A 21,535-nucleotide genomic window follows, 5' to 3' on the forward strand; every position below is an offset into this window, starting at 1 on the left:
TTTGAGTCTGGCTATTCAACTGGCATTTGGCAGCATTGTATTTTCCATGCCAGACAATGAGATCAGTGCACTGTGGCATACAAAAAATTCTTTCAGACTGAATTTGATTCAAGGCCTTTTTTATATTATGGCTTATTTTATTCATAATATAAAGTTATTCAACAGAAAATGGGTTTACATTCCAGTTCATTGAAAGGAAACAATGGTACATGTCGCACTGTGTGTAGGGCAATATTGGGAAGACAGATGCTTTGCAGATTTTTTTTTAGACAAGATACGTGTATCTTTAAATCCAACAGCCAGAAAATATGTTGGCATTGTAATTTTCTGTACATTTGTACATTGATACATTTGAACTATATATTGCTTTATGTTTCAGCAATGCTGTGTTTCATGTTCGGTTGGTTAGTTTTAGGCACAAAAAACTTAAGATTATATTTTGGCTTTAAATACTTGCTTTTTCCATTCGTAAATGCAGCAGTGCCTCGGTAAATAAATAACAGCTTTTTATGACACTATCCCTGTTGGAAAAACAGTGACAGGTTTCTAAAAAGCACCTGTTTGGGTGCTAAAAAGCCACTGAAAAAACATTGATGAACATTGATGGTTTCAGACCACTGTATTTTTCAAAGATTGGTCTGCACTTTGGCAGGTGACATGCCATCCACCATCCTCTTTGTCTCCTCATTAAAATGTTAGCTCATACTTTAGAAACATCGATGTAATACTTATGAAACATACAAATGTAAAATATTTGTGATTTGCAGAAACATACAATGCTAACATTTTCCTCTGGCAGCTTGGCTGATATCTTTGCTTTCAATCCAATAAAAGTTCAGTTCAGGTCCACACTTTTTTTCAACGTACAGCTCAAGCTGACTTCGACCTCTTTTGCATAAATGTATCTTTTTCACTCTTTAACAGTTTCGATTCAGAGGATAAATAGGTTAATTAACTTTGACCAGTATGACTGTGAAAAGAAAGAGAGTACATAGTGGAAGTAACTGAGCTATTGTGATGGCGTAAGCTAAATGAGTGCTGGAGCAACATGTAGTGGAACAACACTTTCCCAGACCAGGCAACATAGGAACAGCCAATCTGTGTATGTTTCCATTGAAGCGTTTATGTGTAACGGCCTGAATGTTCTGCAGCCAGATCTCCATCAGCAGTAATGGCAGAGTGTTCAGAGAGGAGCTGATAGATGTACAGTCATGCTGAAAGAATATCAACTCTGTTCTCACCCTGCTACCTCTGACAGCCAGCTGGACATGATCCCCTCCCACTTCTTATCACAGCTCTACTTCCAAGGGGTGAAGTGACCTCCTTTGAATGTTCATGGCACCTGCAAGTGCTTTATAAAAATGATAGAGAGGCTTTAATGAACCATTATTATTTGATGGTATCTTTTAGATTTTCACCTACCCATCATGTAGTTGTACATATGTGCTGGTATGTACAGTAGTATGCTGGTGCACTTAAGCCCCCTATTTATCATTGATAAGCAATATTTAAACAGAATAATTTACACATTATAGTGTAGTTGTAAGCAGACAAAAGGACATTTATACCTTTTCATATGAAGGCATCAACATCATCATCCTTGAATCAAATTTTTATTATTTTTGGACATGCCCTGTCCATCATAGCTACCTTGTGCATTGTCCTCTGCTGGTCTGCAGTGTCGTGGATTGGGAAGTTTGCATACATGTTGCTCCGGAAGTCATGTTTAAAAAAAAAAAAGTCTCAATATCAAGAAATATACTAATATTTAATTTTAAAAAGTCCTTCCAAGTCATCTGTCTCAAGTTGAAGTCAAGTTTGAACTCATGGATTCCAAGTCTAAGTCATGTGGAGGGACTCGAGTGGCCCCTCCTCTGGCGTGAGTTAGTTATTGTGTGTTTATATACTGCTAATAATAAATGCCGCATAGGGGTCAGAATGCATAACGGCTTTGTCAAAGTTTCTCCAAAATGTTAACTTTTAAGAAAAATCACTTCATGCTGCATTTTTCACTTTATCTCAACTGTCTGATGCCTAAAGTCTGAAGGCTGAGTGGGGAAAGGAGCTTTTCACTCTATAATTAAAGCATCAACAACAACCTGGGTCTTGGCATTATTGTCATGTTTCGGCTATAACAACAGTACTCAGTGGCTTTATTGTAGAGAACACACAGACCTCAGTACTTTGTAATGGTGTCTGTTGGGACCAACAAAAGCTCCAGACAAGTTAAAAGCCCCTAAAATCTTGCTTTTAAATCTAACAATTTTATCTTTAGCATTTAATATTAATGGTTAAATAAACAGCAATCAAGGGATTGTTCTAACTTTGGCAGAGAATGTTCTGTTCATGTAGGGTCACATTGTTCTCATTGGGGCTTTTATATATAATTTAAACCACTTTTCAGTAACTGTTAAAGGTTTTCACCTCTCTGTGTCCATTTTGCTGCACTGCAGAGCATCTCTTTGGGAATATCTCATACTTATTCCTGAACCATGAGAGCTAAAAAAAAAATGTGGTTTCTTGTCTGGATGGTGAGCTCTATACTCTGACAGGGCAGCTCAAACAGTGTGTATAATTACTCTGAGAAAAGCGGCAGGTGTTTATTCCTGTGGACTACAGAGGTACAATAGAGCCCAGCAGCTCCTGTCACAGAGTTAGACCATGTCCCCCAGTGTAAAAATAGCCATTTGGCGGATGGCGTTATCTCCCTATTCCTATCTTTTACTCCCCCTTGGTCCTCCTTTATGTTTTAACCTTAAAGTCATGCCAGCGTTCTCCCAAAACTGGAATAGTGGTTAAGTGGTTTATTGCTCGACAGTAAATCATATAAACACAGACAAAAGAGCAGCCTCTCAAATTAATCCCCAAAGCTCTTTCAGGCAACAACAACAATTTCTCTTTAAATACAGTAAATGAATCAAAAGCTCCCATTATTAAATTATTCCCAAAGCATCTTACAGTCCATTGCAGACAAGCAGTAAAGCATGACCATGACTATGGTTACATATTATGTAGAAATGAGTTGGTTTGGTAACTTTTGACAATATTAAACAATGACAGCCATATACAGTTTTAAAATGCACTTTGTCTGTTAATATGTGTGAAACCCTGTTGGACAAATCTGATCTGTTGTATTCATGAAGGGTTTGTATTATATTGATCTTTACTGATGTTCATGTATGTTATTTAAAAAAAAATCTTGGAGGTTAGAGTTCAAACTGACGTTTCTTTAGTGAGTATGTGACATTTTGACATAAATTATAACTCTATCATAGCATTATGGAAGTGTTTTGTTTTCCACACACTTCGATCTGAATACAGTTCAAAGATGCATTTAAATCATCCTCAAAACACATCTAGACTTGATGTCTTGTTACTCCAGAAAGCCACTGGACTGGAGCAAATTCAACATCGAGCAATAGAGAGTTGGACTGATTAACCTCAGACACACGGCATGCCACTGAAAAATAGCAAAACATTTCTCTTGTCAGCATTTTCAAACATTTCTGACTCAAACAAATTTTCTGCCTGTCTGCAGAAATGGATCTATTGTACAGATTAATTAGAGTCTCAGATGGATGAGCACATTTGTGTTTATGACAGGGAGCCACTCCTACCAGTTGCAAACAGCTATTTTGTATTCTGTCATTACGCCAAAAAGAAAACAATCAAATGCTCCATTAGCACTGGAAATTCTTTGTCAGATTTAATTTTATACAGCAGCATTCAAAATTAATTCATAACTGCTGTATAAACTCAAATCATCAACGTCTACTCTGATATTCTAAGTGGCAATTGACCTTAAATTCCTCACTCACTGAAACGCAGCTTAGCTTAATTGAGCTAGTGCTTAACCTAACAGGCTCTGTGTAAATGGAATTACTAAGCATGCAATTATGTGTGAAAAAGTGGATAGAGCAGATAAAGGCACAAACACACTGAAATTTACAATATAGATGATTAGTTACATAATGAACCGATTAACAGTGTCCTTCAAAAAAGTCCATGCTGGAAAAAAGAGATATAGAATTTAAGGACCATTGTGTAGGTTTTGGTAACATCTAGTGGTAAGGTTGCAGCAAACCAAAAACTCTTTCCCTCACTCCAATATACAGTGGCCCTCAGGTAACATAAAAACATGGAAAGGCCTTATCCAGAGCTACTGTTTGGTTTGTCCATTCTGGGCTACTGTAGAAATATGGTGGTGCAAAATAGTGGCTCCGTGGAAGAAGATTCACTCCCTGTGTAAATACGAAGGGCTCATTCTAAGCTAACAAAAACAGAACTATCCTTAGTTTCACTAAAGAAAACATAATTATGGATATTATATTCCAATACTTCCAGTACAGCCCCCTAAATCTTACACCAGGGATACTCAACTTGTTTTGCCTCTGGGCCACTTTTGCAAAATGACAGGAGGCAAGGGGCCAGTTCAGCCTTGTACAAAGATTCATGACATCGGTATGACTCACCTTTTTTTACATTTTATTAAGAGGCATAATCAAGGGCATCATTTAGGGTATGACTGACATGCTGTCTACAAAATGTCAGCCTATTTTGTTGGATCCACCCCTTGTTCCTCCATAGCACCACCCTTCCTCCAATGCAATCACTTCAGGCTCCAAAACTCCAAGATGGTAAAAGCCAAAATGCAAACCTTGAGGCTTCAAAACACAGGTCCACAAATTGATGGGTGATGCCACCATGACTGTGTCTATTATTTTTATATAGTCTATGATCTGACTGTAATTTGATGTCTTACAGCTCAAATAATACCTTTAAGGTATCTGCGAAATTCTACTCTCCAATGGCAATTTTATTTTTGTGTAAAACATTTGCTGTGGTCTCTGAATTCTTCAGAGTGAGTGCTGGCAGCTCAAAGCTGAAAATCATCTTGACAAAGGCCTGTCTTTGTCAAGTGCTTTTTAAAATTGTGCTTCTTTTGGAAGAGAAAACTGTGCTTGTCTGTATTTTTCTAATGTAAATCTGGATTAACTGGATTCATTTTCAAAAATAATCAGTTGTTATGACACACTGAGTTAAATCAGAGGCTTGTCCTGTCTTATTGCTCTTCATGCATTTTAAAAACTGAAAAATGTGTAATCACAGCCTATTGTGGGATTCTATAATTAACTCCATTAAAACGTGATTGCTAAATGAAACTCTGTCTTGTTTGTTTGTTCGTTAGCCGCCCAAAGACTAAAAGGGCCATAATTATGGTGATTACTGCATATTTTTGTGGCATAATTGTAATAATGAGTGGAGAGCTGGCGGGACGCCCATTTTTCCTATTTTGGCTACAGGCCATTCAGTAAGTTTCACTGTATTTTTCCCCGCCAATTCCAATTAAAAGGAGTCGGCTCAGTAGCTGCTCTCCCACACAAATAACTATTCATCCTCTGGAGCTCTGGAGCGCACTTAATGCTGACATTTATGTAAGTGCAGAAAATAAACAACCACACTGATACTGAGACAACATGCTGTGAAAATATGACAAAATATGGACCTGATTTTAGAGTTCTAAATGCTGCCTCGTGTGATCAATATTAACATGTATTATTTTGTCTTTTCCTTTGTTTATTTCTCTCTCTGCTTCAGCTTTTTACTTTCACACATCTGAGGCAGCTGGGTTTTTGATTGATGGCAGTTTTTGCAGGGTGTGTGCTTTTAGAGAAAATTCTCAGTCCTGTTTGTAATTCCAGCTCTCTTTCTCCCAGCTGCCATGACGCATGAAAGTTTCTGTTACAGCCAATTTCGCCTCTCACAACCATTACAGAGAACGTCAGAAAAGGGGCTAAAAAAAACAGACAACAGAGGTGTGTTTCGTGTTTCTATCTGACCATACGAGATCATTTGTCTTCCATCTTTCTGTTGTTCTGTCTTTGAATTCCTTTTCACTTCCTGACATATGAGTTCAATAAACACTGGACAACAGATTTCAGCTCCAAGGACGAGACACATGTTGAACAACTTCAGTCTTCTATGTTTTCAGGCTGAACTCACTGTAACAATGCTTGAGAGGAAAACTATAAAATCCCAAATTTCTACCAATGAAAAGGGCAATGGTTGTACACATCTTAAAAACAACAAGACATGCTGTCATGAGTCACTGCCCCCCCCCCAATGAAATTAAATTTGCTTTATTGGCATGAATGTTTGTAAAACGATATTGCCAAAGCCTCAGATACAATTAAATGATGATATAAATAAATACAAGGGAACAAAATCAATAATGATATTCAATCCATTGGGTAAAAAAATAGATGCGTAAATGAAAAGCAAGAACTTTTTGTTTTGCGTGTGTCTGTGTGTGTTATGTCTACTGTATATAAATAACAAAAAACAAATTTAAAGTAAGACGTGCAGGAGAAATTAAGAATAAACACATCTCTCTTTCCCTCCCTGTGTGTCCTTGTGTGTCCCTGTGAGTCTGTCTGGGTGTGGCCTCCCATTCCTGCTGGGTACCTGCTCCACCTGCAAGTAATCATCCTGCCTGCACCTGGATCTCATCCACCAATCAGCCCTGCAGTATATCAAGCCTGATTCAACACTTCACTCTTTCCCAGACTGTTCAGTTTGTTCCCATGTTAGTCTTGTTTCTTACTTTGCTTCCTTGTTGTGTGATCTCTTCCTAAGTGAAGTATTTCCTTCTGCCTCTCAAAATCCAGCCAGTACAACCCTGCACCAGCCACATTTTATCCTGCCAGCTTCCTGCATGGTACCCAGCCAGCTCACCTGTTCATCTGCTGCCATTCTCCAACACTCTTACCTGGCACTGTCACCCCTCCTTATCATTCAAGAAAACTCTCTATTTTATTTCTCTTTTACAGTGGTTGTGAGTTTGTCTTTGGGTCTGATAAAATGTTATACTCAACACATGCTAGTGCAGTGATAATGAATTTACGTGGGCCAAATCTGGTTCATTACAGGCTGCTGGGTGTCCTGCCAAACATTTTCTAACACAATAAAACTGAATTGATTCACACTGGGATTTTTTTTAACTTTCAATGTAGGCTAAATAAGCAGCCAGAGTCCATAAAATCCATGGAAATAGAGCTTGATTATCCAACTAACTGGCCCCTTGTCTCCTGTCATATTGCATAAGTGGCCCCTGGGCAACTTCAACATGAGTGTTAACATGCAGGCATAAATGTTTACAGACATCATCTTAGTTTAGCACGTTAGCATGCTAAAATTAGTTTATTAGCACCAAACACAGAATACAGCCACTGGTGGGAATGAAAGTGGGGAAAAAAAACCATTTAAAGAATCTTTGAGTTATTATAGTTCATCCTGAGGGAGGAGGCATGAATATGTTAAACAAAATAAATGGCAATCTCTCCCTTAGTTGTCAAGAAATTTCATTCAAAACCACAAATGTCAACCTCACGGTGGTGCTAGAAGATGGTGCCATCTAGAGCCACGCCACTAGGGTGGCAAAAAATCCCTTCTGTTCAGTGTGGGTGGTATATGCACAGTGAAATAACCTTCACCTGGTTGATGCTGATGAGACTGCAAACCTAAACTCTGTTCAACCTGTACAGTGGAAAAATTATTTCATGTGTTGGCACAGTAGAAGGCTTAATATGAACATGTACAATCAGTTATCAAAGTATTGATACCAGCAGGGTTTAAAACATTCACCAGAGCAGCTTGTGAAGCATATTTGAAAACATTTTTACCATTATTTGAATAGCTTGACAATAGAGGATGCTTTTTCATCATGTTCTTTTCTATGTTCCCAGCAGGGAAATATATGCAAATACCTGATCATGACTGATGCCATATACTGTCTGATGCCTGCAGCAGTGCCCTTTTGCTAACATTAATACATCTGAGACAGGAAATAAGAGAAAGAGGGACAGGTTTCCTAACAACATGATTTTACATTGTGTTTATGTAAGATGTGACTCAACTCTGTTACAATTATATGAACCGTTGGAGCAGGCCAGAATATATCCTGTGTTCCTTGGCCTTTTTTATACAAAAAAAATTGGTCTTGATTGAATCCTAAAAAAAAAATTAAATTGAGGTAGATTTAGCCAAGATTGCATTTCATATGCTTTGAGCGTTTTGTCTTATTTATTTGATTTGTTGTAAACACATTCCCCACTGGATATGTAATTATTTTACTTCAAACTGTGTTTGAAGTTGTTGCTTGTTCGTACTTGCCCTAGCAACTAACACTACTTCTGATGCCAGAAGATCATGTTGAGTTGTTATTTTAATTCGAAAGAGGCAGAGGTTAATACAAACACACAAGGAATGCAGAAACAATCTTAGGAAAATGCCCGAAATACAGAACAGAATCTAAAATAAGAGATTAGAAAAGAGTGCAGTATATATTAAACTGAAGCTGGTACCATGAGTCCTGCAGTTCAATACCTGTTGAGAACTAATCGAATAATACTTCCTATGTGAAACAAAATGAGATCCGGTTGGCAGAACTTCTAGGATTAAACAAAATGTTTACTGGCAGGAAGAGACTGGCCCTGATGGATCTCAGACTGTCCTGGGAAATTTCATATAATGTTAACATCATGTCATTATCATACGTCATCATGGGCATATTGTGAAACAATATGGGCTTGTGGGCACAGACATGCAGAAAGTCCCAACAGCCCTTCTACATAGGAACAAGACACACAGACTTTATAGCCTATATCTTTTTGTTGTTGCAATGCATCTCTGTGTGGTTTTGTGTTTCTTTGTGGCTGATTTGCCCCTTTCTTTAAAACTTTGTGAATCTCTCTGGGTCTCCTTTCAACTGTTTTGCATCTGTTTGTAGTTGTTTTTTGTCTCTTAATGGTCATTTTGAGTCTCTTTAAGTTGCTTGTGGTCTCTTTGTATGCATTTTAAGTTTCTCTTTAGGTTTTGTGTCTCTTTGTAATCATTTTCAGTCTTTATATAGTTTGTGTCTGTGACAGCCGTTTTGCCCTTTTCCTGGTTTTCATAAGTCTCTTTGAGTCCCTTTGCAGCTGTTTTACTTCTGTTTTTACTCATTTTCTGTCTCCTAGTGGTAAATTTGAGTCTCTTTCTGACACTTTGGGCCCATGGTCCTGTGTCCAGTAGGCCTGCTCAGTAATTCATCCACGCATGTCATGTCTGCTAAAGCTTTAAGTTCTGCTTGTGAAACCCTGCTGTTAACATCCAATATCTAGCATCAAGTGCAGACTAATACTGCCCCCCTAGACCAAAATTAGGTGTAGCAACCAACTGACTCTATCCTTCTCTTTGAGTCTCTCTCTCTCTCTCTTTGGTAATTCAGACATCAATTAGACGATAGATCAATGTGGGTTTTGTCTTTGTGTCCACATGGGAACAGAACATTGGGTTCTGTTCACCTTAGCAGAGGTGAAAATGCAATTAACCACCCTGTGAAACAATCAATCCCGATAAACAGTGACACATACTCACACACAGGCCTTACTAACACTGTCTGTGCTCACCTTCACTTATTAAGTGAACGCTTTAAAGAGACTCTTATCTGAACTCAGTGCTTTTATTTTAGGTCATAGTGATGATAAAATTAAAAAAAAATCTTAAACAAAATGGACATACATTTGCTTAGGGGTTGTTGATATTGTTCTTGTGCACCTGTGATCAGCCGACAGCAGTCCCGGGATGCTCCCTGAAACCATATATCAAATCCAGTCCGACAACCCAGGAGACCAGACAAAGAATGAATGAGTGGCAGACATAAAGAATATAGCAACGATACACTACAAGTAAAAGTCCTACATTAAAAAGCATGCTTTAGTTAAACAGAGGATGATGAAAATATACTCAAAGTATCAAAAGTTAAAGCTGAAAAACAGATCCTGTACATTAGATAGTTTAGTGATGTATCAGTTTGTAAGCAGCATTTTATTGTAACTGTAAAACTAGTATATGTAAAGTTTCCAACCAAAGGTCTGGGGCCCCTTCAGTGGATCAGAGTATAAATTCTAGGGGTGATGTGATTATAAATATGGTAGGAGAGAGAAAAAACAACTGTGCTACACAATTTTATATTAATTTATTACTTTTCTCTATTGTTTGGACTTGGAATACTTAAATGTACATTAAAACATACAATAATTTGCCTCTGAAATGTAGGAGTACAAGTATAAAGCAGAAGAAAATGAAAGACTCGAGCAAAGAGTAAATACCTCTAAATTTCAATACCAGATCTTTGGGATCAGGTTCTTAGACACACTCCCTGTTTTGTTTTTGTTTTGTTTGTTTGTTTGTTTAAATACTTTGCTTATGAGAGCACTTAGAGGCATCATATTAAAGAGGATTAAAGAGGCTGACTGGGAGTGTCACTATTCCCTTATGAAATCAGAAACTCCAGGAGATCCTCCCATCCAAAACCACGACACTCCAGAGAAGTTATAAATGAACCCCTGAAACACACACTGATGTTTGACACACGCACCTGCATCACACAACACCGCACAGAAGAATACTCCACACTGGTGAGTAAAAACAATAGAATTTGATCTTTAAAAGCTCCTCAGGACAATTACATTTTGTACATTGGTTTGTGTCTAATCCAGGTATTTCAGTCAACTAAAAGAGATAGACAGGACTTTTTTGAGATCATAAGAATTAATTTATAATGTCAACCTAAAGAAATGGTTCACACATTTTGCAAATGTGGATGAACAATATCAACAAACTGACTTTGAGTATATTCCCCTCATCCCACCTTCCTTGCAATATCTAATGACTATTTTTGCATGACTTAGCAAATTAGAGTATGTAACGTGTATTTGGCTGTCTTCAACTGTCAATGGTGTTTTCAACCTAAATCTTGAGTGAGAACATCTCTGTAGATTCACTGAAATAATTCACAAAATCTGCAAAGATAGTTACTTTGAATGTATTCTTGTTGTTTTTACCCAGACTGCTGAATGCAAATGCATGAAATGAAAAATACAATAAAAACACGGGGGAAAAAAGTGACAGGGCAATAGGAAATAATCAAAATTATTTTAAAAAATAAAATAAAAATAAAAAACAGAGATAAAACATAAGAACAAGACAAAATAATAATAATATGAAAGCAATATAGACTTAAATTTAGTTACGTTTGTTTTACTATGATCAATTAGTGTTAACAATGACAAACAGCTTTCAAGTATTATTGACACATGCTTTTAATTTTTTTCAACAAAACAAGTCACTTTTTCCAGTATAAACAGTATAAACTGAAAATTTTAATGAATAACATATAAAACAGATCATTGTAGGGTATTCGGTCCCTAATTAAATGCTCCAGAATAGTTGTCTCTTTAATATTCTGTTTTGTTTATTTCTTTTTCAGAATACACGCCTAAAGAAAAACACAATTGATTAAGTCTGACATCTCCTGGGACAAACATCTTGGCAAAGAGCTTCACTCCTTTATCAGAGTGATTAGCCCCACAGGAGTGTGTGTGGCCTGAGGTAACGACTGCAGCAGAGGGAGGTGAGAAATACTGTCCGCTGAGGGAGCAAGAGGCCCTTGATGGCTGTGCAAGGAACAATCACAGCCTCTGGTTTCAATGGTCCGTTCATGGGAGCTCAGGTGTAGTGCATGAGAAGACTCATGCAAATTAGCCCGACTCAGAGTTTTAAATAATTGTTGTAAATAATCCCGGAGCCCAAACAAAACAAAGCATCACATAGAACATGCAAAAAACCTATCATTTGTCATCCATTTGTGGTTTATAGGGTCTAAAGACAGAGACACAGAGATCAAGACCCAGTACATCTATGATGGTTTACTTCATGTCTGATTCCAGTTATTATTCCATCAATCCAGCCATTATTGCATTTATTTTCCAGGTTATTGTCCTCCTCTGGTCAGAAATTAGTTTTAGGAATAGCTAAATGTCAAAACCAGGCTTTTAAGAGCTCCAGAATATTACCAAATTTCCACTGTCCTCACTAACAATAGTCGTAAGCAATGGTCTACATGCAGAATATGAAGTTTGCCATTTTAATTTGGGAATAGCTGCCCTTTTTATTCTGCTGTGAGGGGGTGGTGCTTTTAGTGTGAGTCCCTTAAGTGAGTTAGATGTCCCTCGATATAGGGAGTCACACTTCCCAGAGGAAGGTCCACGCAGACACGATAACATGATAACAGCCTGAGGTGAAGCCCGGACGGTGTTTGTAACATGTTTTTGTTGCTCTCTGGGAACTGTCTCGCTTAACTCTGCGGCTCGCTTAACTCTACTGAGAATAAACCTCTCAGCAGATTAGAGACAAGGATTCTAATGAACAATAGTTTGTTTGACATGACAAATACTGAATCATTTGTGCTGCGCTAGAAAACAAGATGAAGCATGAGTCCCCTTATGAGAACCTGGCTTTAATGGGAAATTGTATCAAGTGAGTGTATTCAGTAAGTGAGTGCTATTTCACAGCCCAGTTGTTAAAAGAAAATGTTGGCATTGACACCTCTCTGCAAACCACAAATATAATTAGATATGCACATTTCATACTTATCAAATCCATGTCTCTAAACTGAAGTGGTATATTAGCTGACTTTGTCATTATGAGGTGGAGAGGATGGTGGAGGTGCCACCTGGACTAGACGGCTGGAAGCTGTAGACCACTGTTTGACCAATGTTTTAACGAGTCATTGCTTTGTTTTCATTGGTTTTTATAGGCTCCAAACGCTGTTGTTTGTTCACAAAACATTGCTGTGTTTCTATCAGCTTTCAAGGCTGCAAAGGTGGGTGTTTTCCAGTGACCCATCATGTGTTTTACTTGGCTTTTTAGGCTCCAAACATGAGTGTTTTGCAACAACCCACCAGAGTGTTTCCGTCAGCGTTTTAGGCTCAAGATGTGGGTGTTTGTAGCGACCCATCTGTGTGTTCCAGTTGGCTCTTTAGGCTCCAAATGTGGGTGTTTTGCAGCGACCCATCTACGAGTTTAGTGCCATGAAAAGCAGTTACTTTTACAGAAACATACGGTATGTGTGTTTTCTGCCAGGATAGTGGCATGAAAAGAAGTTGGGGGGGTTTATTGAGACATGCCTGCTTTTCCTTTTCCGGAAAAACTGTTTGTTTTCAGCCAATACATGATCTTTGCAAATGCAATGCAAATCTTTGTGCAAATGTATCATGCTTTGCAGAAACAAGCACTTTTGTGGCAATGGGGTTGGCTCTCATTAATTTGTACTCCTCTCCCATCAGAATCCCGTTTCTTATTCTTTTGCATTTGCAGAATCATGGAAAGAAATGTATCATCACCACTCAACTCGACCGCTCTTCCACTCAATTCCACGGCTGACATCAACGCCACAGCCAAACCCTTCAGCGTGTTTGATGGGTGCGATTATCAGGTAGAGGGCATTCTCTTTGACCTGGCCCTGCAGAGCATCAACGTAATCGTGGGAATCCCGGCCAACTTACTTGTCATCGCAATCCTCATCCGCAATCGCAAAGAACCCACCACTTCGGACATATTCTTGGGCTGCCTGGCTTCTATGGATGCCTACTTCAGTGCCATGACCCCTCTCAGCTTCCTTAACCTTTACCACTGGCAGAGCAAAGAGGTGTGGTCCGCCCTGAAATTCTCCTTTGGTGTAAAAGACACGAGCGGTCCCTTGTTTCTCTCCTGCATCTGCCTCGATCGCTTTGTGGCCGTGCTCTTTCCAGTGAAGTTTGGGCAGCTTAAACATATCAAGTACAGGTTAAGCCTCACATTGCTGGTGTTCTGCCTCACCTTCGCCTACTCTGCAGCCAAGGTCATAGGAGGGCTCCCAAACTTTGAGAAGGTGTTTACTGGTGAGATCCTGGCAGCATTTACCTGGATGGTTGTGTGCAATGTGAGCATCCTGTGGGCCCTGAAGAAGTCCCGCAGCGCAGGGAAAGACGAGATGCACCCCATGAAGAAGAAGGCCTTCAAGATGGTGCTCTCCATCCTCTGTATCATTGTGTTTAACTACCTGCCACCTGTTGCACTGTTCCCTTTTGAGGATCACTACTCCCCTGATGTGTTTCGCTGCTACGTGCAGCCCATTGGCTTCGCTTTTCTCAACATCAGCAGCACCATCCAACCGCTTGTCTATCTGTCTCGTCTGGAGAAGGTGCCTTTCCTCCCAGACGCCTGCGTTAAAAAGTGCTGCCCCTGTGCCTCTGCAGAGAACAACACCCCCTCACCTGCAAAACAAACACCTGCTTAGGTTTAAGAAGATCTAATGTACATATTGAACCCTATGATGGCTCAGTTAACCCTTTGAAACCTGAGGCAATTGGCTTGATTTATCTTTAAAACATGGGAAGAAAGCAAAGAGCAACTTCAGAACTAATATTTTTTTCCTCTAGCCTTTTAAAAATAATTTTCTAAATATAGTAATTTCTTGTAATTTATGGAAAATTTCTTACAAACCTGCTCATTGCCTTATTCCCATATTTTTGAAAGATATCTAACCAATTTGCTCAGGGTTCACAGATTTAAACATTTGTAAAAGGTGTCTGAATGCAGCACAAGAAAAGTGATGTCAATTCAGCTTTCAAAGGGTTAAACATTTGTCCCTGAAGAAGAGCTGTGAGAGAAGGAGCTGAGGACAATGAGTACAATACAGCTGTACATTTATGATTGATTTAGATTCTGCTTCATTTTATTTATTTCCAAATGTATGTTTTATTAAATAAATTTGTATGTAGTGAGGGAAAGCAATCCTGACAAAACAAAACAAACCATCAATACAGAGTCAATAAGTGGAAAGTCAGAGTTTTTATTTTATCTTTCATAAACTGATCATTTTCCAGATGTATAATTCCAAAAAGCAGCATGAGGTTTTTGTGTTCATTGCACTCTCCACTGTTATGAAATCCTTCAAAAATATTTGTTTGACTTTGGCGCCATCATGTGTGCACAAGAGAACAATAAACAAAAGTGTGTCTAATCCCTCCATGTGTCTCATAATGTGACATAGGCCTGACCCGTGTGAGTGAGGTGTGTATTTCTTAAAGTGCATGGTGCTGAATGGGTCAAAAATACCTCCCTCATCTGCATGCAACATAAAATGGTCATTATCAAAAGAGGATTCTTTTTACAGTAGTGATTTGGATATCAGTGATTTTGATTTAAGTCTCAGGCAAATAAAGAAAATGCAAAATTACAAAAGGGCTTGCAGCACACTAACACCCATCTATGAAACTTGATATTTATCTAATCATTTTCATCACATGCAATTGTGCACTCCCCTCTTCAACCACAAACAACAATGAAGATTTATATTATATTTGCAATTTAGCAATCATCCCCAAATTATATGCCAATTTAACTCAAGATCAACTTTACTCAAATATCATTTACATGTCATTTTTGGCCACTTACACTACCAAGAATGGTGAAAGGGGCTCTATGTGACATTCAGCACAGTTGTCTGGATGTGGTTCCCAACCTGGAGGTGGTAGAGCTTGTGGCTAGCAGCTAGCTGTGCTAACTCCTTAAACAGCCCTAAATAATGGCAACAGTACCAAAAGAGCTTTCAGATTTAAGCAGAGGGAAACCTGAGGGTGGGCACAACACTTCTGCAATGACACTACCCTGATATCAGACACCTGCTGGATAAGTGCAAAGCAGCGACAAAGAGCTAGCCAGTGGGGTACGTTCATGCATTAACAAGCACACACAGCAGATCTACCACAACAAACAACAGAGAAGCTCAGATTACAACAAAAACAGAGGTAGCATGACTTCATTCTCTGCTCAATAAGGCATTACTCCACTATATATATTCATAGCTAATGGTTTGCTGCAGTATTACTGAATGTTACATACAGAAACTTTGAACCATATTGATTCTTTCTTCCAGTAAAGGTAGCTGGAGTCAGCTGCCAGTTAGCTTAGCACAAAGACTGGAAATAGGGGGAAACATCTAGCCTGGCTATTTCTGAAGGTTTTAAATGCTGGTCTTTATGGGTGTTGGAAGGCGAGGATGCCAGGATCACTGCTTGCTCCTGTTTCCAGTCTTTATGCTATGCTAAGCTTGTATTTCCATATTTTTCATACAGACATTTAAGTGTAGGAGTTTTTGAAGCTGTTAAATGACTTGAATGAATCATACTTTGCACAAAATATGTGAGAGAAATTACCATTACAGCTGGTCATTCCAATAATCCTAACTTTTAACTTTTTGACATTGATGTCATCCATCAAAACAGGGCTGTGATCATATTTCTTGCATAATTAGTAAAACCTTCATCCACTTATTGACGTAACATGGTGACAAGTACCTTCTCAGGTAATATTCTCAATGGATGACTGCTCTGTGTATAAAAATATGGAAGTAAAGTTTCTGTGAACGTGTCTGTGAATGAATAAATGGGTGTTTCACCAGCAGCATCAAAGAAAGACACCGTCCCTTTGTTGTAATTCAGCAACACTTTGACTTTTTTTGGCACTTTTGTAACTGTCAGTGGTGTGGGTGGAGAGGTCATTGCCCTGAACTCTCCGTCCCGGAAACACAAAGTCCAGAAGCCATTCTCAGGCCGAGCAGAGATTTCAGAGTTCCGTGGTACAGACAAAGAGGCCACGCCCAGCAGCCAGTCCTGATTACTTCCTGTTTCCACGACCCAATGGTGGCTTCCTGAACCCAGCGCGGTCATGCCTACAACTTCAGCACTGATATGAAAGCGCTCTGGGTTGTCAGGACAACAGCTGTGCTGTTTTGAGTAGTGGAGGGAAGTGAGGTCGTCAGACAGGATGAGGCAGGGGTGCGCTGTGTTTGGGTCCAAAGTCACAGGGACTAAAAGACAGGATATTAGTAAAGAGATTTGTGTGTTAAACCAGTCCAGTCACCAGAAGAAAATGTCAGCATTGGGTGTTTCTGCACACCACATTTCAAATATATAATATCCACATTTTTAAAGTTACATGTTATATAAGCTGACATTGTAACTTGGAGGAGGAGGGGATGGTTGTCACCACTGCGTTAGCAGCACTTTTTTAGCAACTAAATGTGAGTGTTTTTCAACAAAACCATGTTGTTTGTTCCAATGGAATTGTGCCATAAAATTTGGTGTTTTTTCACTGAGACATCACTGCGTTTTAAGCGGGGCTAGTGCAACAAAAAGCATTGCTGCTTTTCCTATCACACAAGTGCAACCACAAACGGTTGGTTGGCAAAGGCATTGCTGCTTTTCTTGCCAGGATTGTGCCAGGAAAATCTCCTATGAGACAGCACTGCTTCTCCTTCCCGGATAGTGTCATGAAAAGCTGATGTTTTGTTACTGAAAACACAGCTTCTCCGGCCGGGATTGTGCCATCGAACTGTGTTTTTTAAGCCTAACAAGATCTTATCCTAATCAGAACCAGGTGGTTTTTGTGCCTAAATGTAACCACAAGTTAGCCACTGTGGTTGAAATATGTAAAACAACTGAAGTCGTATGTGTATACAACTGTATCTGTATCTGTAGTTTGCATACAAGTACAATGCCAAACTTTTCTCTGGTGATTGGGTTGGCTAAAGCATTTTGTTGTACAATTCTTCTCAGAACCTGAAGAAAATAACATTTAGTCTGTGTACTTACTGTAGTCAATATGGTCCAGCATTTTCTCCCAGACATTATACTGAAGATTGCAGAGATGCACTGTCACATCGATCAGAAACCCAGACATGTTGTCTGAACCAAGCACTGTGTTTTTTTCTCTGTGATGAAAACAGATCAACATCTTACAGTGTGATTATATTCAAAAGAAGAAATAGTAAAAAAAAAAAAAAAAAAAGTGAAAATCCATAATCCTTTTTAACCTACCTATCCTGTGTGTCTTTGAAATTCTGGAAAATAAAAAATCATGGTCAAGGTGGGAGGTTTTGGGACACAATGATTAAAAATTAATTAAAAGTCATTATTAAAAGTAATTATACGTGACATACGTATACAGACCTTCAATAAGACCATATCCTCTTCCTTCAGCTGCTCTTGTATGACTGAGATGGTCTCTGCGATCGACAGCACTTCTGCTGAAAGCTCTTTAATCCTGTCCTTCATTCCTGCAATCTTTTCTTCTTCTTCTTTCTTCACTGCTGCTATTCTGGCTGACTGTTCTTGGCGGAGGATCTGATGGAGCTGCTCAAACTGGCTCTTGATCATTTTTTGCGTTTCCAATGACTGAGTCTGTGAGAAATTATAGAAAATTTTGGTTTATTTGAACGACATTTTCTTTTCTTTCTTTTTTTGTTTCAATTTAAAACATCTGTCTCATTACAGGTTACCTTAATGTACTTGAATATGTCTGCAGAGGTCGTGTGAATTCTTTTGAGGCTGTCCACTTTATCTTGAAGGTTCTTGAGAGATACAGCAAGTTCATCCTTAAAAAATCAAGCAGATCTTGGTCAGCGGAGATCAAATTGTGTAATAAAACATTCAGTATGTAAAGTGCTTTGAATATTTGAAGTCTAGATTCATCAGTGAAAGGTCACAATCAGGACAGACTTGTGGGACAGCATTCTACCTTTAGGTGTTACCTTGAATACTTTAGTCCAGAGGCGGAACCAAATGATTGTTTTGCAAATCTCAGGTAAGTTTCAGGTCTTTGCAGTCAAGTCTCAAGTCAGGTATGACAAGTCCCAAGTCCCAAAGTCCTAAACTGAGTTTTGAGTCTTGAACAAGTCAGTATGTGCCCCTCACCGAATGTAATGCCATTTTAACAACAGAGCAATAAAAAATAAATTTACAAAAATCATGAGCAACCTCAGATGTTGAACAAATTTGGAAACTGTTGCATCTCCGTCTGTTATTTTCAACCCCCACGTTTTGCATACGGCAATTTCTTTTTCATTGACCACTGCATAGTTTTTCTATGCAAAGAAAATCATCTTTGGTATCATTTTTTTCCACCTGGTCCTCAGTAATGTAATGGTTCATGGTTCTCACCTGTAACTTGATTCGACGCCATGAGATTGGTTCATACTACGTGGGGAGTTAAGTGTCAAATCAAGTGTTAAGTGAATAGCCTTAACATTAGTTGATATAGCAAATCTGGAGAAATTATTTGATGTGTTGCACACATTTTAATTTATTAGGCTCCAACCTTTAGGATTGGGGAAAGTATTAAGTATTTTCAAGTCAAAAAACTGAAGTCCAGGTGAAGTCATGGGTCGTTGATGTTAAAGTTAAGTCGAGTGCAGGTTGGGTTTTTTTGTTGTTTTTTTGTCTGTCAAGTCAAGTCTAAAGTCATCAAATGTGTAACTGGAATCTGACTTGAGTCTAAGTCATGTGACTTGAGTCCAAACCTTTAATTTGCGTTGACAAAAACAGCAGTCTGTGTTGCAGGTTGCTTTTACAATTTAGTTGGAAAGCACATGTATTTATTATGTATTTACTTACCTTGCAGTCCAGCACTGCTTCTTCTATAGGCGAGCAGTCATGATTCTTGTGCAGTTTGGAGGACTGACACACGACGCAGATAGGCTGTTTGTCAACCAGACAGAAAAGTTTTAACTTCTCCCCATGCTGATTACAGTTCATCTTCTCCTCCACCACCAATGAACTCCTCCTGGCCTCCACAAGAGCTTCACAGACATTTTTCAGAGCCAAATTGGTGGGAGGACTGGCCTTGGAGGCTTTCTTCCTGCATACTGGACACTCACGTATCCCTGTTTCCCAGCAGCGTTTCAGACAGCTCCTGCAGAAGCTGTGGCTACATGACAGCAAAACCGGGTCCGTAAAGATGTCACAGCATATTGGACATGTGAGATCCTCCTCTGGCAGAGACATGATCATGAGCTTTTCATGTGCAATACAGTAAATGCACAGTTAATAGTTATATAGAGTATGTCCTAGGGTTTACGTCCTTAATAATTCCTCTGTCAGCAATAATTTAGCTTTCCGAGTTAAACTCGTCTCCAGAAAGCCTCAGAGCACACTAACAGCCTCTCTATTGTTCTTGCCATGAAGTAGCAAGTGCTCTTGGTTTTCCTGTGCATGACTTCTGTGGGAGTAACTCATTTCATGCAGCACAGTGTAACAACACTGTATGTAGCCGTGCTGGGAAACAGGAAATAAAGCCCTATTGGCTCATTGTTGGATAGCTTAAAACTGGTTGGTGACTGCGTGTTTGGAATGTCATCATTCAGGATATGAAGGAGAATCTTTCAGTGTTGAAATCCATGTTTACAGCCAAAGTCAGCACACAAGCAAACATATTTAACCTACTTATTTATTCATGCTGTAGTTAGCAATTGTCCATGTAAACAGGGGACAGTCATTTAAAAACAGCATACTGCAACTATTTTCATACATCAGTGAATTTAATGAATGTGCCATTGTTGCACAGCTGTGTTCACAGTGTGTTTTTTGTCTTTAACCCAGTGAGTTTTGACCCAGACTGGCTAAACCAGCTCAGAGCACTCAGAAAGACTAACCAACAAGTCACCTATTAAAACTTATTGTTTATGTTATGTTCTACTGTTCTTATGTTCTACATAGGACAGAAAGAGAGATAAAGATGCACAGCAACAACTTATTATCAATAATATAACAATTATAATAAAAAATGTGAATAATAATTGTAGCATATGAAAGTATGCACATATAAATATGTGACAGTAAATGTGCATAACATTACTAATCATAAGTGTATAATAATAGTATAAGTATGAGTAATAGTAGCAGTAGTAGTGGGCATCAGGCAGTACCACAGCAGCAGCACAACCATGACCTACGGTTCAGGCAGTGGTGACGTGGATTAAATGCAGCTTTCAGTTCAATAAGTTGAAATCAGAATATCAAAAACCAATTAACTTTAACTCTGAAAACTTGCTGGAGGACTTAAAAGACAATATCACCATTGTGAAAGGGTGTCTCAAAACACAATGTGAGTTTCCCTGATGAGCTGCAGTGGAGAAACTGTGTCAAAAACAATACATTTTGTACTGAATAGCCTGTAACTTTGCAAGATCTGCTTGATTTGTCTAACTCGTACAGCTGACACTGGATTCACACTGGATCCAGAAGTGCCCTGATATGTTATTTGTAGCACTGCCACCTGTCAGCAGTTGCCTTGCCGTTCACACCAGGAGTGCATATCTCTGCTCTGGTCAGCAGCGATCCTTCTCTGGTCCATTCTAATCACATGGAAAGTCTCTGTCCCTCTGTCCCTGCTTGCTTTTGTGTCTCTGCATTTGTGTGCGCCTGTCTGTCTCTGTCTACTCTCACTCTCCGCCTTTGTTTAGACATAACTGACACGGATTGTGGAAACACTGAATGAATATTTTACCATTTAGCATGATTAGATCACACGTATCATATCTAATATAGCATTTATGGTGTTCATGTGGTGGTGTTTTTCTGTCAGATTCGCTTACAGAAAAAATAGACTGGGGGCCAAAACTATTGCTGCAGATAGTGAGCCTGCCATCAAGCTTGGGGCCACAGCACATCCGATGTGAACAGTCTGATTGCTCAACATGCATGCTGAAAGCAAGCAGCTGATGCTCCATGGAGAATCGACGTGCTTTGCAACCATTAAGCGGCCATTCTGCCGCTGACATGAATTTGGGGTGAATCCAGCGTGAACATGGCGTTAGTGTCAGGTAAACTTT

General features: G+C 39.0%; 2 protein-coding genes across 2 annotated transcripts; one reads left to right on the forward strand and one right to left on the reverse strand.

Annotated features, from left to right (window-relative positions):
• The first annotated feature begins 13,204 nt into the window (after nucleotides 1-13,204).
• LOC121956233 (G-protein coupled receptor 183-like) lies at nucleotides 13,205-14,161 on the forward strand. Its single transcript, XM_042504364.1, has one exon. It carries the CDS (start codon nucleotides 13,205-13,207, stop codon nucleotides 14,159-14,161), a length of 957 nt encoding a protein of 318 aa, XP_042360298.1.
• Nucleotides 14,162-14,662: 501 nt separating this feature from the next.
• On the reverse strand, nucleotides 14,663-19,922 carry LOC121956425 (zinc-binding protein A33). Its single transcript, XM_042504627.1, has 6 exons — nucleotides 19,320-19,922; nucleotides 18,206-18,301; nucleotides 17,877-18,107; nucleotides 17,745-17,767; nucleotides 17,520-17,638; nucleotides 14,663-16,735 (listed from the first exon to the last, which is right to left on the reverse strand). Exons 1-6 carry the CDS (start codon nucleotides 19,713-19,715, stop codon nucleotides 16,197-16,199), a joined length of 1,404 nt encoding a protein of 467 aa, XP_042360561.1. The 5' UTR covers nucleotides 19,716-19,922; the 3' UTR covers nucleotides 14,663-16,196.
• Between the last annotated feature and the right edge of the window lie 1,613 nt (nucleotides 19,923-21,535).

This window comes from Plectropomus leopardus, chromosome 17 (genome assembly GCF_008729295.1).
Source record: "Plectropomus leopardus isolate mb chromosome 17, YSFRI_Pleo_2.0, whole genome shotgun sequence".
Lineage (NCBI taxonomy): Eukaryota > Metazoa > Chordata > Actinopteri > Perciformes > Serranidae > Plectropomus > Plectropomus leopardus.

Bases quoted from the DNA above. Each gene is read 5' to 3' on its own strand.
- LOC121956425 (XM_042504627.1), bottom strand. From the start codon at position 19,715: ATGATCATGTCTCTGCCAGAGGAGGATCTCACATGTCCAATATGCTGT. The intron at 18,108-18,205 runs GTAACCTGTAAT...AATTTCTCACAG, and splicing joins ACATATTCAAGTACATTAAG to ACTCAGTCATTGGAAACGCA. The intron at 17,768-17,876 runs GTCTGTATACGT...TTTATTTTCCAG, and splicing joins AGGATATGGTCTTATTGAAG to AATTTCAAAGACACACAGGA.
- LOC121956233 (XM_042504364.1), top strand. From the start codon at position 13,205: ATGGAAAGAAATGTATCATCACCACTCAACTCGACCGCTCTTCCACTC.